Source organism: Lemur catta, chromosome 6, assembly GCF_020740605.2.
Source record: "Lemur catta isolate mLemCat1 chromosome 6, mLemCat1.pri, whole genome shotgun sequence".
Taxonomy (NCBI): Eukaryota; Metazoa; Chordata; class Mammalia; order Primates; family Lemuridae; genus Lemur; species Lemur catta.
In genome coordinates this window covers 13374536-13395985 of record NC_059133.1, presented here as the reverse complement: position 1 = coordinate 13395985, position 21450 = coordinate 13374536, and the positions used below count along the sequence as shown (strand labels likewise).

Below are 21450 nucleotides of genomic sequence, written 5' to 3'. Positions count from 1 at the left end.
GCCTGGCAAGGAAGCAAGCATGTGGGTGGGCACAGGGATGTGATGCCCGTCGTTCAGGCCTGTTTGCAGGAAACTCGAGGCTCTCCAAGGCCCACCGGTCAGTCAGACAATGTTGGAAGGTCATGGCAAAGGAAAATGGGAACACGTAGATGACCAGTTCCTGGGTCGAAGGCATTTGGAAAGTATGTTCTCAGGCCCTCCATTCTGTTCCCGTCGGGAACCCGGGCTGAGAAGGAAGCTGAGGCAGGGCGAGTGTGAGAGCGCTCTCCTCCCCCAGCCCGGACGGGCTTAGTCCGAGAACAGGCTGGCGAAAGACTTCCTCAGGTTGCGGATGGTTTCCGCCTTGGCCTCGTCCTCGCTTGGGGTCCCACGCTGGGCGGCGTCGGAGGTGCTGAGGCTGTTGGTCAGGGACTGAGATTTGCTGAAACAGAAAGGCAGGGGGGTTGGGGAAGACAAGGCCAAGACTGCGAGGAAGTGAGTCTCGGGGGCTTGCCTGGAGGCAGATGGACTAGCCCAGTTGTCACAGGGTTAGTAAGACCAGAGAGCAGGCATTTCAGCACTTCCGTGGCGCTGGGTACAGTAAGCACAGTTTAATCTGCAAGGTGGCGATTGGTGTCCTCATTTTTTACGTTTAGAAATTGGAGCTCACAGAGTCAAGTAACTTGCTCTGTCCTCACAGCAGGCCATGGGGACCACAGAAAGCTCACCTTCTTTCCGTGACCTTGGTGGTTCAGGCAGCAGGCGTCACCAGAGAGGAGCTTGACGACTCTCCTGCCTGCAGATGCAAGCCCACCCTGGAAACTAACGTGCTGTATCAGCATCAGGTTACAGTTACTCCCACTGTGATTTCCAGCACCCGTTTGGGAATCAGGAGGTCTGTGTTCTAGACCCTTCTCTGCCATTGGATGTCTACGGCCTTGGGCAAGTGACTTACCTTCTCGTTGCCTCCTTGATCTTATCTGTAGAATGATCCTCAGGCCTCTTCTGGCTCTGACACTCTGGGCTTCAAATCCCACCTCTGCTCCGAAGCCTTTATTGCCAATGACACCCTCACCCCCATCTGGAATTGTCACAGTGCTGCGTTTGGAACCACCGTGTGCCATTCTGTACGTGCTGCACTAGTGCCAGCCTGCAGCCACTGCTTGCTGAGCAACGCCTGTGTGCCAGGCCTAATGCTAAGTGACAGGGGTGAGGGACGAGTGCGCTTCAGGCCCTGCCCTCGAAGACTCACAGTCTAGTGAAGGTGACACAAGTCTAAGAGATCTTCACACGATCTTGTCATCACATTAAAAACTGAAATCCTCTTTAAATCAGGGACCATCTTTTACCCCTTGCTTACTAACCCTTTACAGAGCCTTGCCCGGGACAAGGCACAGAGTGGGCATTTGGTAAAGACCTGCTGACTTGAATTGAACCAAATGCTTTGAAGCAGTAAGTCCGGAGACTTAAGAGTTTCTAGCTAGATTACTGTAAGGTCAGTGACCAAACCGAGCTTAAGTCCCAAAGCCCTGGTCTGTCCTGTGATTAGCTAAGCTGACCTTTTTACATGGTGACAGGCGGTACACAGACATGCCTCTATGGTGCCAGCAGCACTCTGAGCACTAACTGTTCATAAACTCACTTTAATCCTTGTAATAATCATGTAGGGCCAATGTCCCCATTTTGCATGTTAGGAAATTGAAAGTACAGAGAGGTTAAGCCACTTACCTGAGGTTCTGTCATTTTTGAGTGGTAAAGCTGGGATTTGAACCCAGGCCATCTGACCAGAGTCTGTGCTGTCAACTGCTATGTCATATAGCCTGGAGGGCCACTTGCTATAATAGTATCTATCAGACTAAAACTACATTTATCCTTGGATCGAACAATACCATTTCAGGTATTTTCTCTATAGTGAGTCCTGCAGTTATGAAACTAGATGGTCAAGGTTATTATGTGCAACAATATTTGTAAAAACAAACCAAGTTTCTATTTACGGTGGATTAGTTAGATAAATTATAGTACAACTATACAGTGGAATACTATACAGCTGTGAAAAAGGAGGAATTTTCAATGAACTGGGTGGAAGAGTCCCAGGATTTATTGTTAAACATGAAAAGCAAGGAGCACAATGGTGCGGATAGTGAATACTACAATTTGCATAAATGGGGGAGGGGATCAGAATGTCTATTTTTGTTATTTGTATAAGGAAACACTGAAAGGACATACAAGGAACCAACAAAAGTGGTCATTTCTAGGGATCTGGGGAGCAAAGCACTGGATAAGAATGGGGTGGGAATGAGGCTTTTCAATGTATGTCTTTGATATCATTGATATCTTTTAGATCTTTGAACCATGTGAACCTATTACCGATTCAAAAAAATTGTTGTTAGTGTGATCCCTGGACTTCACATCCTAGGTTCAATTCCAGTTCTTCCACTTGCTAACAGTAGAAGCTTTGGCAAATTATTTAATCTTTCCTGCTTGCTCATCTGTACAATGGGAATAATAATACTTATTAACTCTTAAGCTTGGAGGAACTTAACAAACTCAACTAGGTAAAGTACTTGGCTCATAGGAAGTGGACAGGAGCTGTTAGTTGTGAAACAATGCTGATCAATGTGAGTGTCTGGAGTTGAAGGAAGGCAGAGTGTTCCAAAGGAAACTCATTTGGGATCTCTCTTTGGACCTCAAACCTAGAGATGGGCCCAAGAAGAAACAGCATGTATATGTGTATTGTGATGGGTGATTTATAAAAATGGCAACAATTCCTCCTCTCCCTATAGCCCACCCTTTTGCAATGGGACTTTGTAGCTCCTCCCTCAAGAGTCTATTTCCCCAGCTCTTGAATGTGTCCTTGGCCCTGTGACTTGCTTTGACCAAAGGCATGTGATGGAATAACAATGTGTAACTTCCAGGGCTGGGCCTCAAGAGGCCTTGAAATTTCTATTTTTCCCCTTTTTGAAAGCAGCTCTACCATGTGAGAAAGCTTGGTGGTGCCTTGGGGAGGATGAGACCCCATGGAGAGAGAGGCCCAGCTGACAGCCAGCACCAGCAAGCAGGGGAGTGTGTGAGGCCCTCTTGGACCATCCAGCCCTGCCAACGCTGCCAGATGACTGCAGCTATGTGAGTGATCCTAGGATCTGGTAGCGCTGCCAGATTTAGCAGATAAAAATATAGGGCACCCAGTTAAATTTGAATTTCAGACGAAAAACAAAGACTTTTTAAAGTATAAGTATATTCTATGCAATATTTGGGGCATCCTTATACTCAAAATTATCCATTGTTTTTCTAAAATTTAAATCTAACTGGGTATATTATGTTTTATCTGGCAACTCTATAGGAGACACCAGCAGAAGAACCTTCCAGCTGAGCTCAACTCAGAATAAACTGATGAACCAAAAAATTATGAACAAAGAAAATGGTTGTTTTCTTAAGCTGCTAAGTTTAGGGGTGGTTTGTTACGCAGCAAGAGATAACCAATGCATGTATACATGGAAGGTCATGGTGGGGCCTAATCTATGCTCTATCCTTGCTGGGCCCTCCCCACAAATTCCACCCTCTAGCCCTGTTTTTTACCTATTTAAAGTCTAGGTGAGGCCCCATGAGGTCTTTCTTTGTCTCTGAGTCCCTGCCTGTGTACCCCAACTCCACCCTAGCCCCTTTCCAATTCCCAAAGCACTTACTTGAGGTGGGGGTGGGGTGGCACAGGCTTCTTGGACTCTTCGCCCTGCTGAGAGGTGCTGCGGCCCTGCACAGGGGGCCGGGGCTGTGAGGTGAGGGCCGCGCCTGGCTTGGAGGGCTGGTTTGGGGAGGCGCCGCCGGATGCCCGGGACAGCTGCGGAGAGCCTGGTGACCTTTGCTGCTGCGGAGATCCCGACTGGGGGCTCAGTGGCTGCTGGCCTTGCGGGGACAGCCTCTGTTGCGAGGGGCTGCCAGATCTCTGGGGCTGGGGAGACTGAGCTTGGCGAGGGCCCCCTACAGGGCCAAAAATAAAAATAAATAAAAGGGCAGGTTCCAATTTTTTCTTAGGATAAACATGGCTATACATAAATAATGTTGCTTCAGGGATGTTCATTACAGTGTTTTTTAGAAACAGTGAAAAACTGAAAACAGTATAAATATCTAACCATAGGGAAATAGGAACTTTAAAGTATATCCATATAATGGAATATGCTGTGGTCATTATGGCTGTAAGAAATTTTCCCAGTTGAGACAGAAACATTGTCCAGAGAACTATTTCCCTAAAGAGGTATAAGCATAAAGAAAGTGACGCTCCCTGTCACTATGGAAGTGACAACAGGGAGAAGCAGGGCCTGAGGCAACTAGAGGAGGCCTGGCCCTTACCAGGGGACAGTTGTGGTGTGGGAACACAGGCCCACAGTTTCTAGAGCTTCTGCCCTATCAGGAGAAGCTGGAAATCTAGATGTCGAAGTAAAACCTCCTGATTTCTACATGCTGGTTACTTTTCGGTTTTTCTAAACCTACTGCAGGTCAAAGAAAACATTTGTTTTCTACTTTTTTCTTATGTTCACCCCCTCCCCCTCCCCAGGTGGATATCTTGGAAAATCTGGATGCTCATTCATTAATTCATTAACCATTTGCTGATTCCTTATTATACACCTGGGAATCATCAAGAGATACCCTGGTTATTTCTTTCAGCTTCCTGGCAAACCAAAAAATTTGGTATTTTTTTATTCGAGCGCATATAAAAAATATTAACTTATATGTAGAAAGTATTTGCCTAAGCACAGGATTGGTGCCGACAAATTAAGTTTATTAAAAGAAACTTTCACTTTTACTGACTGGAAATGAACAGTGAGTTCAAAATAAGTTAATAATGTGATCTTGTTATTTGGGGAACTCAATGAAAGTGTTGTTTTTAAATTAGCCTTGTTATTTTTAATCTGAATGTAAATTCACCGGGCATTTTCTTTAGTTACCTTAATTGGTTTTAAATTGATTGTTTTTCAACTCACTAAAAGTGTGTTTAGCCTCATGTCCCTTAAAATAATATCTCTTTATCAAGCATGTTTCTACTCTGGGCCAGAGAGGAAATCGGAATACAGTAGTTCTCTGTTTTAAAAGGGCTCTGTTCAAATGTGTTTTTAAAAAGTAAGTCCTGGGGCAGAGCGGGAAAGGAGGGGCCGGGCAGAGGCCCTGCCAGGAGCCTGGTGGGGTGAGGAAGAAGCAGTTTTTGAACATTTGTAACTGTGGAATTATTGCTGGGCAGGAGGGCAGTGGGGCTGCATTGGTTGTAAGGATTGTTAATGATAATCACTAAGAACAAAATGTATAAGACACAAGTCATTAGTAATCAGAGTCACATAATAGTAATAGTAAATTATTAGCAGTAAGAGCTAACACCCTCTGAGCACTACTGTGTTAGATACCTTGCTAACTGCTTCACCTGCATTAGCTCATGTACAATTCCCCATCGTTAGATGTGGCAGCTTTATTTCCTCCTTTGCCTTGGGGAAACTGAGGCTTGGAGAAGTAACGTGACTTGCCTAAGACCGAAAAGGCAGCCGAGACATGGAACTGGGTTCAAAAACACACATATCTGCTTGGAGAAGAATACTAATGTTCATTTATATAGGCATACCTTGTTTTATTGTGCTTCATTTTATTGCGATTCGCAGAGACAGTTTTTTTATAAATTGAAGGTTTGTGGCAACTCTGTGTTGACCAAATCTGTCAGCGTCATTTATTTCCAAAATCATGTGCGCAAACCTGTGTCTCTGGCCATATTTTGGTAATTCTCAAATATTTCAAACTTTTTCATTATTATTATGTATGTTATAGCTAGTAAATTTCAGTAAAAGTGAATTTTTTTAATAAACAATTTTTAGCACCAATCCTGTGCTTTAGGCAAATATTAATACTTTCTATTTATAAGTTAATATTTTTTATATGTGGTTGAATAAAAAATACCAAGTTTTTTGCTTTGCCAAGAAGCTGAAAGAAATAACCAGGATGTTGCTTGATGAAGCCGAGGTGTATCATAGGGAATCAACAAATGGTTAATGAATTAATGAATGCACATGTATATCTGTGATCAGTGGTCTTTGATGTTATTATTGCAATTATTTTGGGGTGCCATGAACCATGCCCATATAAGATGTTGAACTTAATCAATAAATCTTGTGTGTTCTGACTACTCCACTCACTGGCCATTCCCTCCCTCTCTCTTCCTCTCCTTGGCCTCCCTATTCGCTAAGACACAACAGTATTGGAATCAGGCCAATTAATAACCATACAATGGCCTCTAAATGTTCAAGTGAAAGGAAGATTCACACATCTCTCACTTTAAGTAAAAAACTAGGAATGATTAAGCTTAGTGAGGAAGGAATGTTGAAAGTCGAGACAGGCTGAAAGCTAGGCCTCTGTGCCAAAAAGTTAGCCAAGTTGTGAATACAAAGGAAAAGTTCTTGAAGGAAATCGAAAGTGCTATTCCAGTGCACACACGAATGATAAGAAAGTGAAACAGCCTTACTGCTGATATGGAGGAAGCTTGATTGGTCAGGATGGATCAAACCAGCTACCACATTCCCTTAAGCCCAAGCCTAATCCAGAGCAAGACCCTAGCTCTCTTCAATTCTGTGAAGGCTGAGAGAGGTGAGGAAGCCGCAGAAGAAAAGTTTGAAGCTAGTAGAGGTTGGTGCACAAGGTTTAAGGGAAGAAGCCATCCTCATAACATAAAAGTGCAAGGTGAGGCAGCAAGTGCTGACGTAGAAGCTGCAGTAAGTTATGAATGCAGATGGTCTAGCTAAGATCATTGGTAAAGGTGGCTGCACTAAGCAACGGATTTTCAATATAGAGGAAACAGCCTGCTGTTGGAAGAAGATGCCATCTAGGGCTTTCATACCTAGAGAGAAGTCAGTGCTTGGCTTCGAAGCTTCAAAGGACAGGCTAACTCTCTTGTTAGGGGCTAATGTAGCTGGCAACTTAAAGCTGAATCCAATACTCATTGGCCATTCTAAAAATCCCAGGGCCCTTAAGAATTATGCTAAATCTTCTCTGCCTGTGCTCATTAACAGAACAAGAAAGTCTGGATGGCAGCACATCTGTTTACAGCACGGTTTAGTGAATATTTTAAGCCCGCTGTTGAGACCTACTGCTCAGAAAAAAAGATTTCTTCCAAAATATTGCTGCTCATTGACAATGTTCCTGGTCACCCACGTGCTCTGATGGAGATGTACAAGGAGATTAATGTTGTTTTCATGCCTGCTAACCCAGCATCCGTTCTGCAGCTCATAGATCAAGGAGTGATTTTGACTTTCAAGTCTTACTATTTACTTCATTACAGGCTACAGAGAAACCTTTTGTGAAAGAATGAGTCAATCGATGTGGCAAACTTCATTGTTGTCCTTATTTTCAGAAATTGCCCCAGCGACCTCAGCCACCACCCTGATCCGTCAGCAGCCATGGATGTGGAAGGAAGACCCTCCACCAGCTAAAAGATGACTCGCTGCAGGCTCAATGATTGTTAGAATTTTTCAGCAATAAATTGTCTTATATTTAAGGTGTGTACATAGTTTTTTTTTAGACATAATGCTATTATACATTAAGATACTACAGTATGATGTAAACATAACTGTTATAGGCACAGGGAAATAAAAAAATTTATGTGACTTGCTTTTATTGTGATACTTGCTTTGTTGTGGTGGTCTGGAATTGAGCTCGGATACCTCTGAGCTATGCCTGTACACAGCTGTACACAATTATACAATTTCCAGTTTCTTAAATACTATCTACTTTTCTAGGAAGAGAAGTACAGACAAGAAAGATGGATAGGACATTTTATCGAAGACCTGTAAACGAGGAAGCCATTTGGTGCCCAAGGCTGATTTTCCCCAAGAAGCAATGGATCTGTGGCTTTAATAATTGTGACTGGGAAGGTCCACACATGGTAGTGCTACCTTCTTTCCGACAGGTTTTAAAGCAGATCCTTCAAAGATTGCAGTGAAAGTGCTCTGAAGTTCCATGCTGGCGCCAGAGCAGCGACTGTGCCCAGGCTTTGATTGCGAGAGAGAATGCAGGCGTGAGAACACCCTAGCGGCTGACAGTCCTCAAGAAAGTTACTCAGCTGTTGCCATGATTTTCCTTCATGTTGTTATCAATAGTTTATCTGTTCTTTAACGAAGGGTGATATTTACGTAGTAATGCTGGAATATTTTTGAGGAGGAATTTCAATTGACAAGGTTATATCTAATGTTCCATTTTCCTTTCTTTCTCACTCTAGCTGGTTGACTCACAGATCTCTAATCAGGCACCACCTGTTGCTATGAATAAACCCTTTCTAGAAGGTCTGAAAGGCCAGACTGGTGAATGCACCATTTTCCTGTTGTGCCTCCTTGGGCAAAGCCTCAACTTCCACCTCTGTAAAAACGAAATACTATTTTCACTGCAGAGTGGTTGGGAGGATAAAAGTGAGAAACTAGATGGGACAGTCCCTAGCACAGAGCTCGGTGCATATTTGGTATGCAGTAAGTTTACTTTCTGTTTCCCGTCTTCCTTTCCTGACTTTAAGGGGCTGACAAACCTCACAGTCTCATTCATGCTGCGTCCGGAGTGAGCAAGCGTACTCTGTGGGTCAGGTATGAAGACGGACTTTCCCAGAGTGCCTTCTGGAAACCACACATGGGCCCCCCAATGCATTCAGCATCCTCACTGACAGGGTTTCGCTCAGTGGCTTGTCCTGGGCGGTACCGTACCTTGTGGAGGGGGGCGTGGCTGGGGCTGTCCTAGCTGAGGTCCCAGCTGGGCTTGCCCTGGGGACTTTGCTGATTTCATCTGCGGAGCCTAGAGCAGGGGAAGAGAAAAGAAGCCTGTTGATCTCACCACAGCCATTGACTTCCTGGGCGGGAGGGCAGTATTTACAAAGATCTTATTCCTGAGATCAGACTAACATAAAGTGTAGAGTTCTGGGGTGTACAGCGTGGTGAAGTTCTGCACGTGCATACATGGGTGTAACCACAGCCCGGATCAAGACATAGAACATTCCCGTGGAGAAGCTGTCCCACGTCTTCTCCCAGGCAGCAACCCCTTCGTGTACAACCGTTACTCTGCTATCTATTGTCATAGATTACTTTTCGTGGGAAAAGTGGGGGTTTTGAGACTTGCTTTTCCAGAAAGCTGGGCAGCTGGCAAATTCTTTGGAGAATAATCTGGTGGTCCACGGTGGGGGCTGCGGAGGGGAGGAGCTACGGGAGGGCTAGCCGAGGTCGGGGGCTGGGGAAACGGAAGACACAATAGTCTCTATTGACTGCTGCCCTGGGAGCACACAGAGGGCATGTGTGTACATGGGCTCTTGCATGCGTGTGCACACGCACATCCTGCTCAGGCCCAGGATGGAGGGCACGGAGGGGACAGCTGTCAATAATCTCTGCCCACAGACGCCCAAAGGCCGACCGAACGAGATTGTTCTCTCCAGGGTGGTGGAGGGAGGCAGGGCCCCTGGAAGCATCCTGCATTCTGCCATCGGGGCTGGCTGCAGATGCTCTCCCCGTGCCTGGGCTCTGTCCACACCCCACTGCTTTCTCCCCAAGGTGGTTCCTTCCTGGGGGTGTCTCCTTTGGGTCCAGGGGCTCCCCATTCCCAGACAGCCAGTGTTTCTTGCAATTACAAAGTCTCCTTTGCTCCCGAGGCCCTTACCCAAGGTCTCAGGGGCGAGGGCACTGTGCCTCCCGGCATCAGGAGTTGGCTCATTTTGGCGACGACAAGGTCGGCCATCAGCTGTCTGTCCTCTTCCACGTGCTCCCCGATCAGGGGCATCGAGCTGTCCATGACCTGAGGGAAGGGAAGGAGTCTGAGGGACCCCCAGGCCCGGAGAGCCTGGCGGTTGGGCAGCACATCCCAGGAGTGCCGGCTCAGGGCTCAGGACAGAGGTGACCGCCAGATGGCGACGTCCTCCATGCAAACCTCCCGGCCAGCCCCTCCCGCTGGGACTGGGCCCCGCGGAGACCTCGGCTCGCTGGTGCGGTTCTCCAGCCTACAGTTGCCGGACTCCAGCGCCGGGAGCCTCTGCTGACCTTCTCTGCACTTTGCTTTGGGGAGCCGCTCTCCGCCCCCTCCTTTCCCACCCTGGCCCCCTCCGGGCTCGGGGCTGGCCTCCTCTGCCTTGGCCGAGGTCAAGGCTGTCCACAAAGCCGGAAACAGTGAAGGTGGGGGCTTGATCGGGACAAAAAAATGACACAGGCTGGAGCTGACCCAGGGTTCAGAGGGAAGAGGGAAGAGGAAAGGCCTGTTCTCCGGGGCCCTTGCAGAACATACCGGGAGCAAAACTCATTCCCCAGGGAACCCGGCTGTTCTCAGAGGAAGCAGAGTGTTTGTACGGGGAGGCGGCCTGAGGGATCGCAGCTGCCCCTTCTGCTCTTTTTACAGATGGAGCAACGGAGGCCCAGAGATGGGAAGGGACTTGCCCAAGTCACACAGGCCGACGATGCACGGGATTGTTCCAGCACGGGCAGCTATGGGAGGTCTTAAAGGGGTGTCTGTCAGGCCTTGGTAGATAAGAGAAATGGCTGGGTTTGTCACCTGCCCTCTCCCCCTCCACTGTAGGAACCCAGCCGCCCCTGCTCACCTCCACCACCCCTGTCACTCACTGTCTTCTCTCCTGTTTTCCTGAGCTTTGGACTCATCGGGGTCTCACTTCCCTCAAGGTCCTTATGCATGTCCTTCCCTCTGCCCGCTCTTTACCTGGCTAACTCCTTCTCATCCAGCAGGGACACTTAGCTAGCTCTTCTTCCAGGAAGCCCTCTCTGACTGCACGAGCTCTGATGAGCCACCTCACACCTGTACTCCTGCTGTCCTCAGTCTGGCTGTCCCACTGGACAGCTCATCCCACGGCACTGTCATCTTCTGTTTACTGTGTCTTCACAACCGGACTGTGAGTCCCCAAGGTCAGGGAGCAGCTCTGTGTCCTGTTAAATAGGTATGCCCTCAATAAATACCTGCCGAGTGGAGGAATGAGAGGTCCTTGCAATAAGCCTTGCTCATAATGAGGATATTAACCAGTGCCATATTTTACTGAGAACTTACTATGTGCTAAGCACTGGGTGCGGATGATCTTGCATAAACCTTGGAATAGCTCTTTAAGGTAGGGGCTATTAATATCCTAATATGAGGGTCAAAGAAGTGGCAAGTGGCAAGTTCAAGAACACATTGCTAGCAATCCATGATGCTTGCACCTCACCAGGCTAATTCTCACCAAGCACTGGAACAGCTCCCTGTGGCAAGAGCCGGAAAGAGAAGACCTGGGTTGCAGGCTTAGGTTCTGCCATGGACTTGCTGTGTGATCTTGGGCGAGTCTCTTTTCCTCTATCGGCCTCTTGTTTTCTCAACTGTGAACTGAGGGGTTTGGGCATCTGCTAAGACCCTGCCCGCTGGGGCTTTTAAGGGTCTCCGATCTAAAGCACCCACTGTGGTTGGGAGGCTGCAAAGCAAACTCAAGGATATGAATACAGATTCTAGCAGGGGCCTGAGACTCTCCTTGAATCGAGCTTCTTGTGGGCTGCACCTGGGCTGGGCATCCGGGGACCCCAGCGCCCAGCACACAGACGGTCTCTCGGTCGACATTGGCTGAGCTGTTATGGCTGTGGGCTGTCTCGAATGGACATGGGCTTCCTACACCCTGTCTGTCCTCCCTCCCCCTGCCCCTGACACCCCTTTCTTTTCTGGTTTCTGTTTCCTGAGTTCCCTGCAGTGGAAAATGGCCGCCACAAGCAACCTGAGGTCAGGGAATTTTGGAATCCCCAGGGTAGACGCAGCCAAAGGAAGTGGACACTCTGGTCTCCCCAGGGAAACATTTTTCCAGTGAGCAATGTCATTCCCGGGACAGGTTAGAGAGGACAAGTTCAAGGGCCTTTCCCCTGAGTATTTCACTGTAAGGATCTTCACAAAACATTTCACACAGACTTTCTGTTCTCACCACAGAGGTGGCTGAGGAAGCCGGTATTTTTAGATCTCTTCTCCCTTTTTTTCCCTTACTAGGGGAAAATACCTTTTATATTCCTGGTAACAAGCTCTGCATCTTCCCTGATCCCACCCCAAACCCCAAACCCCAAACCCCAAACCAAGGGAAATAACTCTACAATGTTTTTGTGAGGAAAAACAAATCTGAAAAGCCATCTTTCTTTCTTTCTTTCTTTCTTTTTTCTGGAACATTTTTGAGACGTTGTTTTCTTGTTTTTTGAAGTCCAAGTCCACTACTTCTACTTTTTTTTTTTTTTTTTTAAATGTGAAAGATCTTTCAACCCTGACTCTCTGAACGTCTGGAGGCAGGAAGCCCGGGCCCACGGACGCAGATTTGGTTTCTTCCTAAGAGTGAAGGTTGAATTCAGAGAGGCAGGAGCTCACGGGGCAGAGGTATGCGAGGCCAGGGGTCCTTCATTTGTTGACCACCTGCCACCTCTCTGGAGCGGGAGCTCTGGGAGGCAGGGTCCCTGCCGTACTGTGTTTACCTGGCTTGGGGGCCGGTGCCCTGAGTAGTGGCTCAATGGATAAATGAATGAGGGCTCATGTGCCAAAGCTGGGTTTGCATCTGGGGGTCCCGTGAGGAGATGCAGAGGCAGGAGGGCCAGGTGGGGTCTCAGGAGACGCAGGGCCCCAGCAGGAGGGTCCTTGCCCCACCCCTGGGCTGAAGCTCCCAGGATCTCCCCAGGAAGGTGGGGGACTGGCTCCCCCAGGCAGCAACTGTTCCCAGCCCCTTCAATGCCTCCTCCGAGAGGGGCTGCCTGGGGAATCTCAGGTAGCGCAGCCACAGGGAAAGCGATTCCTGGACTCGAGAGAAGAGCTGTTTGCCAGCGTAGGACGGATCTGCTGATACAGACGCGACTCACCCCGTGGGAGCTCCCGGCTTTTCTGGGGAGGGTAGAGACACGGTCCATCCTGGACTGCCCCACCTCACCTCCAAGGAGCCACCCTGGGCAGGGGTGTGAGTGCCCTCCTGGCACGGCCGGGCTCCCTCTCATTGAGTCACCCGGTCCTGCTGGGCTGTGGGTCCCCGGGGAGTGGGGCAGACACGAGGGCCTGGAGGACAGGCTGGCTCCTGTGGTCACCCTGGCCATGTGCTTCCCATTAGCCGCCCACACCCTGGGGAGGCGGCCGCCGCAGGGCTCGCCCTCACGTGTCTTGGCCTTGTGTCAGCGCTGTCCCTCCACGGTGGCCGAGGAGAAGGCCACAGCGGGAGAGAGCTGAGCGGGCAGCGGGGTGTGTGCGGGGGTGTCATGGTGCGGGGAGGACAGAGGCCTCTGAGGCCAGAGGGGTGTTTTCAGGGAAAGCAGTGGAGGGCCACGGAGTGTGGGGGCAGGGAGGGGAGGTGAAGAGGGTCCTGGGACCACGAGGGACACGGGGGAGTCACAGAGGAGATAGGGGCTTATGGGCCTGGGAAAGGCATGGCCAGCGGGAAGGTCTTGAGAGAGATTCTGGGACACACAGCTCCTCTGCCAGCCTCTCCGTTACTTCCCTCCACCTTTCCCTCCAGTCACACCCTGCTCACCTGTGTCCCCTCAGCACCCTGTCTTAGTTTATCACCCTTCTTCCCCACCAGCCTGCAAACCCCATGTCTGTCGTGTGCAGGCTGCACCCCCAGAGCCACACCCATGCCTGCCCATGGAGCCCCTAAGTTCATGTTTGTTGAGTGAACAAGTGATGGAGTCTCTGCACGGTGATCAGGGAGATGTGCCCACTTTATGCACCTGGACACTGAGGAAACAGAAGAGGCCCAACGGGGCAGAATCCTGCTGACCCCTGGCCAGATGCTCTTCCCCTACACTCAGGCCTGCAGGTTGGGGAAAGTTGTTAAACCCCATGCCCTGAGCTCTCGCCACTGGGCAGGAAGACTTCCAAGACAGCCTGGGGTGGGGATGAGGAGGCTGTGGGGAGGAGCCTCCAGAAGCCGCCCACTGAGACCCGGGCTGCGTGTGCCCAGGCCAGGAGCCAGGACATAGCTGACCACGCTGGGGCCCGTGCCTGCATTCCCTCCGTCCCACACGCCTGCCGGCCGTGCCAGGCCAGAGCACCTGCTGCTGCACCCCTCACCTCAATGATGTAATCTCTGCCGTCCTTGCTGTGGACGGCCTTGACGGCACAGATGTCCAGGCCGCCGAACATTTCCGAGCAGCTGTCTACCCACAGCCTGTACCTGCAGGGACAGACAGATGGACAGTGAGCAGGGAGCGCGGGCAGAGGGAGCGGGGAAGTGGGCACAGAGGGAGACGGGGGAGACACACACGAAAAACAGGCAGGGAGAGACAGTGACACACACGCGCCCAGACAGAGATGGAGACAGAGACAGAGATGTGACAAGAGAGACAGAGGGAGACAGAGAGGCAGTGGGAGAGGGGGAGGCAGGGACATAGAGGGACAGTGGCAGAGAGGCCCAGAGAAAGAATGTGAGAGAGCTGGACAGAGGAAGGAGGAGGGAGACAAGGAAGGGGACCCCCCCCACCCCCAGGACCCTGCTGGCTCCTCAGCCGTGGGGATCTTGTCCTGCCATCGGAGCCATCCCGGACCCAGCCGCCCCTGCGGCCTTTTCCCTTGGGAAAGCTGCTCGAAGGGCTCCCGAAATCCCTCCCAGCCTGTCCCCCACTCCCAGAGCCCCTCCAGACCAGAGCTGGTGGGGGACAAAGGGCGCATTCTCCCCAAGCCCCGGGGCGGCAGGCAGGGGAGCCTGGCAGGCTGCTCCCGCCTGGCCCCAGGGCCTGGCCCTCTGGACCTGCTGCTTTTGTTCCCTTTCCAGCCACTCAAGGGCTGCAAGGCCAGTTTGCTTTGCTGGGGACAGAGCTCAAGGCTGGACTTTGACCCTGCAACAAGAGGGTGGTTGTATCTGGAGAAATCTTCCCGGCTTGCACTTGGCTTCTCTTGTGGGCTGGATTTGGGAGTCACAGGGGACTTTGTGTCAATGTTCTTGCTTCTTCCCCCACTCTCCAGGGTCACACGGGGCACTCGGGCTCTCAGATCTCTTTGTGTCTCTGAGCCATAAGGCCTGGGATGAGGAGGGATCACAGCTGAAGTGCTTTTAGAACTCTCCCATCTTATCCACCAATACCCACTGCGGCCCAGAGAGGGACGGTGGCTTGCCCACGTCGCACAGCAAGGCAGTTGTAGAGCCAGGATTACCCAGATCTCCAGGCTCCTAGTCCAGTGGTCTCATCCAGCTGTAGCGAGGAGCACGTGAGATCACAGAAGTAAAGGGAAGGATGAAAACTCACACCCATTGAGCACCTACTATGTGTGGGGGGATTGGGATCATTCTTTCTGATCCCACCACAACTCTTAGCAGGAAAGTTTTAACCCATTTCACTGATGAAGAAACAGAGCCTTAGTGAGATTCATAAACAAACGTGCGGCTTCTAAACCCAGATCCTATCCGATTCCGGAATCCGAGCAGGGCCCCCTTCCTCTCATTCTGAATGCGTCCCGCCTGTCTCTCCTCACTCAGCATGGGAGACCAGGACCTGAATTCTTGCTGTTAATTCCTCAATAATTTGGGGGAGCCTCTCCCTCTTGTAGACTCAGTTTCCCTATCTGTGGGAAGGCCTAGATCTGATTCTTGTTGTACATCAGAATCACCAGGAGGGTTAAACAAAACACACAAATAAATAGCCAGATCTGGGGGCTCCACTCTGTGTTAGAATAATTTCTGTCATTTTTTTAAAGCATCCCATGTGATTCTGATGTGTAGCCACATTTGGGGACAATCTTTGGTCCCTGGAGCTGTAAGAGTCCTCTGGACTCTCTGACCGATCAGGGTCCCTGTGTTAGGCACCAGGGCTGATCTGTGGGGCAGCGTGTGCTCAGGGAGAGCTGTGTCCTGAGACACACTCGTAAATCAGGTTTCTTCTCAATGGAAGGGGGAAGTCTGGGCCCAGGCCCGGAAGCAATTGGTTTCTGGAGGCTATTTTTAGGTGATGAACTTCGGGGTCACTTGCTGGCTGTACCCCACGGGGCACAGGCACCCCAAGGTCCAGGAATGGGCCACAGTGTGGGAAAGGCTGGAGGATGTGGGGTCCTGTTTCCTGCAGCCAGGTGGGACTAGCACCAACCAAGCCACATCATTGGTTGTGCCCAGGAGTCAGGCTACCTGGCAGGCAGGTGAGCCGAGTGGAGGGAGGGGTCTGTTCATGGGTCCCCATATGGACTTTGCTGCTGTGGAGATGGGACTGAGGAGCTCTGTCCAGGCCCTGGAGTCCTGGCCATGGCTGCAAAAAGGAAAGTGAATTCCAGGCTGGGGCAGACTCACTCCCTGGTAGGTTCCTGCAGGGATGGTCCATGTGGCCTGGGACTGAGCAGAGCCAGGGAGACGGTGGTGCTAGGGACATCCGTGAGCAGCTCATGTTGGGGAAAGGCCATGGAGAAGAGGGCCATGACTGTCCCACGAACGCCCCTGGGGGAAGGGTGTGACCAACTCGGGCTGTATGACTCAGCTGTGTCAGGTCCAGAGCACCACCTCCATGACACTGCCTAGCACAGGTGGGTTCCAGGTTGACGGCAGCAGCTGTCCCCGGAGTCAAGGGGAAGGGAAGGTGCTCCTCCCTGCCTCCGGCGGCAGCTGGAGAAGCTATTGCACCTCCGTCTCTCATTCAGTCCCTACAACTGCACTCTGACATGGGTGACATTGCCTTCATCGTGCATGAAGAAGTTCCCAGCTGTCAATTAACATACCAAGGTCACACTCCGTGTGTGTTGCTGCAGGGGGTGGTCCCACTCCACTCTGCAGGGGCGGAGACCTGACACAGGCCTGGCCAACCACAGCATTGCAACTTCCTGGGCCATAGTGATTGGTTCAGGGATGGTCATGTGACCTAAGCCAGGCCAATCAGTAACTATGGCTCAATTCCAGGCTTTGTTTGAAATGGTTGGGAAAGAGACATTTTCTTTCTGCTGGCTCTGTGAGAATGGAAGGCTGGAGCCTCTATGGGCCACCATTTGAGACAGCCTCCTCCAGTGACACCAACATAGAAAAAAGATGAACCAGGGTGGGTAGAGAAGGAGTCCTAAAGCCTTACCTGTCTCTGTACCTCTGGAGTTTTCAGTGACACCAGCCAGTAAATCCCCCTTTTTGCACAAACAAGTTTGATGTGTGTCGTGGCACTTGCAACTCATACAGAGTTCTTAGAGAAAGGAAGGGAATCCTTTCATCCTTTCGTGCTCAGTACAACATGGCATGCAGTAGGTACTCAATAAATGTTTACTCAACAGAGCTTTCTGGCTCCAAAGCCCATGCTCTGTCCACTATTATTGCATGCATGCAGGTAGAGGTCACTGGGCAGGCAAGAAGGCATGTTGTGGCTGGCCCTGAGACCAGGTGACTCAGCCTTTTTCTCAAGGGAGGCTGGCACACAGCAGTGGCTAAAGGGGGAGAGACCTGAGGGACTTGCAACCAGAGTGCACCACCGAAACACGCATGATTCGTGGGAAGTCAGCCTCTCCCTATTTGTACTGAGATGGAAGTAAGTCAGAGAGGAGTGGACTCTCCAGCACCCCTGCTTTGCTAATGAGGATGCTTCCTTGCAGCTGTCAGAGCACAGAGACTGGCGAGGGCTCCCTGCTCCCTTCAAAGCAGCGGGGCAGGGCCGGAAAGACCATGGGACTTGGAGTCAAGACATCAGGGCTATACTCTCAGCTCTGTCATTAATCAGCTCTGTGACCCTAGACAAATCACTTCCCCTCTCTGAACTTTCTTCTCCCATCTGTAAAATGGGATTAGTTTAATACCTATCTGTGGATTATTGTGGGCAAAAAGGGCAATCATGCCTAGAAAAGTGCTCTGGACACAGGGTGAGGTGGCCTTCTTTGCAGGGCTGCTTGTTGCTTTCCTCCCTCAGCTCTCACCGTGGAACCATGGCGAGTGCCCCTCCCTCCCCCTCCTTTGTCTCTTACCTCTCCGTCATGGCCACCTGCTCCAGCATGGCAGATCCTGTATTGGCCTTCCAGTTGCCAGAGATGGAGGTTCTCCTGTAACAGAACACATAACACACTGAGGGCATTAAAGGCTTCCGTCACTGATCTGTGTTCCTGCTTTGCTTTGGCTGTTAGGAGGCTCTGATTCAAATATCTATCTCCCATTACGGCATGTATTCTTAGGTACGTACATTGACCTCAGCTATATTTTCCTGTTTATTTCCCTTCACGCTGATTGTCTTATTTATTTGTTGGATCTTATGTTTCTAAGCCGTCTTTGAAATTTAAAGATTAAATGTTAAAAATGCCTATATTATTAAATGAAATCTCCCAGACCTTGGCCTTCTGTTTTTGAGAACTAGGGTAGCATAGCTCTCAGTGGTTCTGGAATTTTTAAGGCCCCCAAATGTAGGAAAAGTGATCCTTAGAGAGAAGTGGTTACTTTTCCATGGTGAAGAACAGGAAAGCCTTCTGGTATCTTCCTGCCCCACCACCCTTCTCTGTTTCAGCAACAACTGACCTCCCTCCTAGAGCTCCACTGCCCACGGCTCTTTCCCTGTCGTGGCCTCCACGTGCATCCTTCCCTTTGCCCCATACAGCCTTTGTCTCCACCGTTGCCTCCCTAAGTCCTACTCACCCTTTAGGTTTCACCTGCAGTATGACTCCCTGACAGCCCACCTTCCCCAACAGGAGTAGACGCTCTGCACTATACCTGATGGTAAAGTTCAGCAGTGTAATGCTCCTCTCACCTGTAAGGACTTCCTCAGTGTCCTCCCTTCCCTGATGACGGGAAACTCAGGGTAGGGCCATGTCTGTCTTCATCCCCTGTATGCCCAGTGTCCAGTGGGACCTGGCATGTAATGGGTGCCCAGTGTCTGCCTCCTGGGTGGGGACTGTGTATGTTGGGAGAAAGTCCAGACAAACCATCCCCAGTGGCACATCTGGACTCAGCAAAGACTGAATGAGTTTAAGCAACGTGGTGGAGGCAAAGCTATTTGTCTTAAGGTCAAGGGAAGACATGTGGTTGAGGTCAAAGGGTGAACTGGGGAGAGAAATTGACACAAAAATATGTTCCTCTAAAAGAGAAAATCAAATGTCTAAATGCTGAAAACAGATGGTGGCCATTCAGAGCCATAATGCCTAAGGGGTGCAGCACCACCGAGAAGCTCTATGTCAGTTCAGTCTAGTTCAGTTCAGCTCAACTCAATTCAATTCAACTGGGCAAACTCTCACAGGGCCACCCTAGATCCTGAGTACTGGACTAGTCCAAGCATGCAGAGATGACCCCTGCTCAGGCTGCCCACCACCCAGAAGGGCGGACTGGCCTAAAACCAGACTGCAGGCATGGCAGCGTTAGCAGTAGACATGAGGAGTGACAAGCTCTGCGAAGCAAAAGAGAAATCAGAGTCATGTGACCCCAGAAGGAAGCCACTGAGATGTGCCTTGGAGGATGGTCAGATTTGGTATAGTGGGTTCTGCATTATGGTTGGAGAAGGTAAGAACTGACTTGAGTCACACAGATGTGAGTTTGAATCTTGGTTCCAGCATTTTCTAGCTATATACCCATGGGGAACATCTCTTGAGTCTTTATTTCCTCATTGGTAAATGGGAATAATTATAGTACCATCCTTACAGGGTATCGTATGGATTAAAGGAAATATTCCCGTAAATCTCTGAGCACAATTGGTGCTACTATTATTTGCAGTAAGTGGAGGCAAGGAAAGAAAGCGTTCCAAGGGCAGAAGCAGCAGGAACAAAAACCAGATTGCTTTGCTTCCAAGAGAATCGTGATAGTGAAAGCTGATATTTAATGAGTGCTGTCTGTGTCCGAGACATGGGTCTGAGGGCTTTACAAGTGTAAGCTGATTTTAGCCTGATTTGAGACAGGCATTATTGTTATTATTACAATTCCCACTTAGTGGCAGAAGCCACCCAACTATGTCTTACAAATTCCATGATCTTTTTTTTTTTTTTTAAATTCCATGCTCTTAAATATGACATCGTGGGTGTGGGGAAAGGGATGGCCATTCCATATATAATGGAGCCACTGGATTGTAGGATGGAATATAGACTGTGACAAAACTATCTACCTATGTTATAAGTCGTCTTACTCTGTTTGGACTGCTATAACACAATACCACAGACTAGGGGCTTAAACACAACAGAAATTTATTTCTCACAGTTCTGGAGGCTGGGAAGTCCAAGATCAAGGTTCTGGCAGATTCAGTGTCTGGTGAGGGCCTACTTTCTGATTCATAGACGGTGCCTTCTTGCTGCATCCTCACATGGTGGAAGGGACAAGGGAGCTCCCTGGGGCCTCTTTCATGAGAGCACGAATCCCATTCATGAGGACTCCACCCTCATGATCTAATCCCCTCCCCAAGGCCCCACCTCCTAATACCATCATCTTGAGGGTTAGGATTTCAATATATGCATTTCTGGGGGACACAAACATTCAGACCATAGCACAAGTGTAGGACATAACCTCATTAAAGGGGATGGGGGAAAATGTGCTGACCTAACTAACTCTGGACATGAGTTGAGATTGTGTGACGAAACACAAAGGAATGGTACAGAGCACTGTGTTGTAGTTGGTAAAGTTGTTTCCCAGGGCTACAGTTAACAGTTCTGAAACTGTGCACGCACACCGAGATGGAACAGGTAAGCAAACGGATGGTGGATGGGGGAGCCAGATTTTCCTCTGTTGGAGTGGGAGGCTGTAGTTTAGCAACCAGGGAAGGCTGGAATGAACCACGTGGTACTGAGACATCAATATGAGTCTGTTTAGCTTCATATAGAAATGGATGGAGATATATATGTATATATATATATATATATATATATATATATATATATAGAAATAATTATGGCTATATGTGTACACATGGGTAAGGATATACACATATACTTCCTTGATGTGTCTGCCGGGACCTAGTAAGAATGGCACCCCAGTAGCAACAAGCACAAAGTCCTGAGTGCAGGGCAGGGAGGAGGTGGAATGGTTGGGGACATTCTACAATGAGGTCAGACACAAAACCCCTCCCTTGGGTGTGGGCCAACCCAGGGTCCAGGAAACTCCGTAACTAATGACAAACTGGAGCTGTCAGGCCAGAGAGCTCAGCATAAAGAATGCAGCAATGAGGTAATCCTCAAGAAAAGAAACTGGGACAAGGTGTTGTCAATGTCAAGTGCAACTTGAACAATGAAGGGAGGAGGGAAATGATATCATGATGGACGGTGGGGGCCCCAGGAATGCACTGGAATGGGCCGTAACTCAGAGGGGCAGGGAGGAGGCGATCTTATCCCCACGGGGGCATCTGAGAGTAGTGACAGGTCCTGCGGGCTCCTGGGAGGAAGAGGGTGATTGATAAGACGGGCAGAGCTGTTCCTTGAGGACTAGCTCCATCCCTTTCCTGGGAATATTTCCTTCTAGGTCAACTGCCTGCATGTCCTGCAGCTTCTCAGGCAATGGCAGAGTACAGTAGTCTTAACAGAGACTGTACGGCCCGTCAAGCCTAAAGTTACCATCTGGTATTACAGAAAAAGTTTGCAGGTCCCTGGCTGAGG

General features: G+C 49.7%; 1 protein-coding gene across 1 annotated transcript in view; it reads right to left on the bottom strand.

Moving 5' to 3' along the window:
* SYN3 (synapsin III) overlaps positions 1 to 21450 on the bottom strand; it is a 409534-nt gene continuing 388084 nt past the window's right edge. The window contains exons 9-14 of the mRNA XM_045553009.1: positions 17863 to 17937; positions 14020 to 14122; positions 9634 to 9768; positions 8694 to 8781; positions 3663 to 3954; positions 1 to 421 (exon numbers count right to left, since the gene is read on the bottom strand). Coding sequence (XP_045408965.1) covers positions 289 to 421; positions 3663 to 3954; positions 8694 to 8781; positions 9634 to 9768; positions 14020 to 14122; positions 17863 to 17937 — 826 coding nt within the window. The 3' untranslated portion in view covers positions 1 to 288. The remainder of the gene's footprint in view (positions 422 to 3662; positions 3955 to 8693; positions 8782 to 9633; positions 9769 to 14019; positions 14123 to 17862; positions 17938 to 21450) is intronic.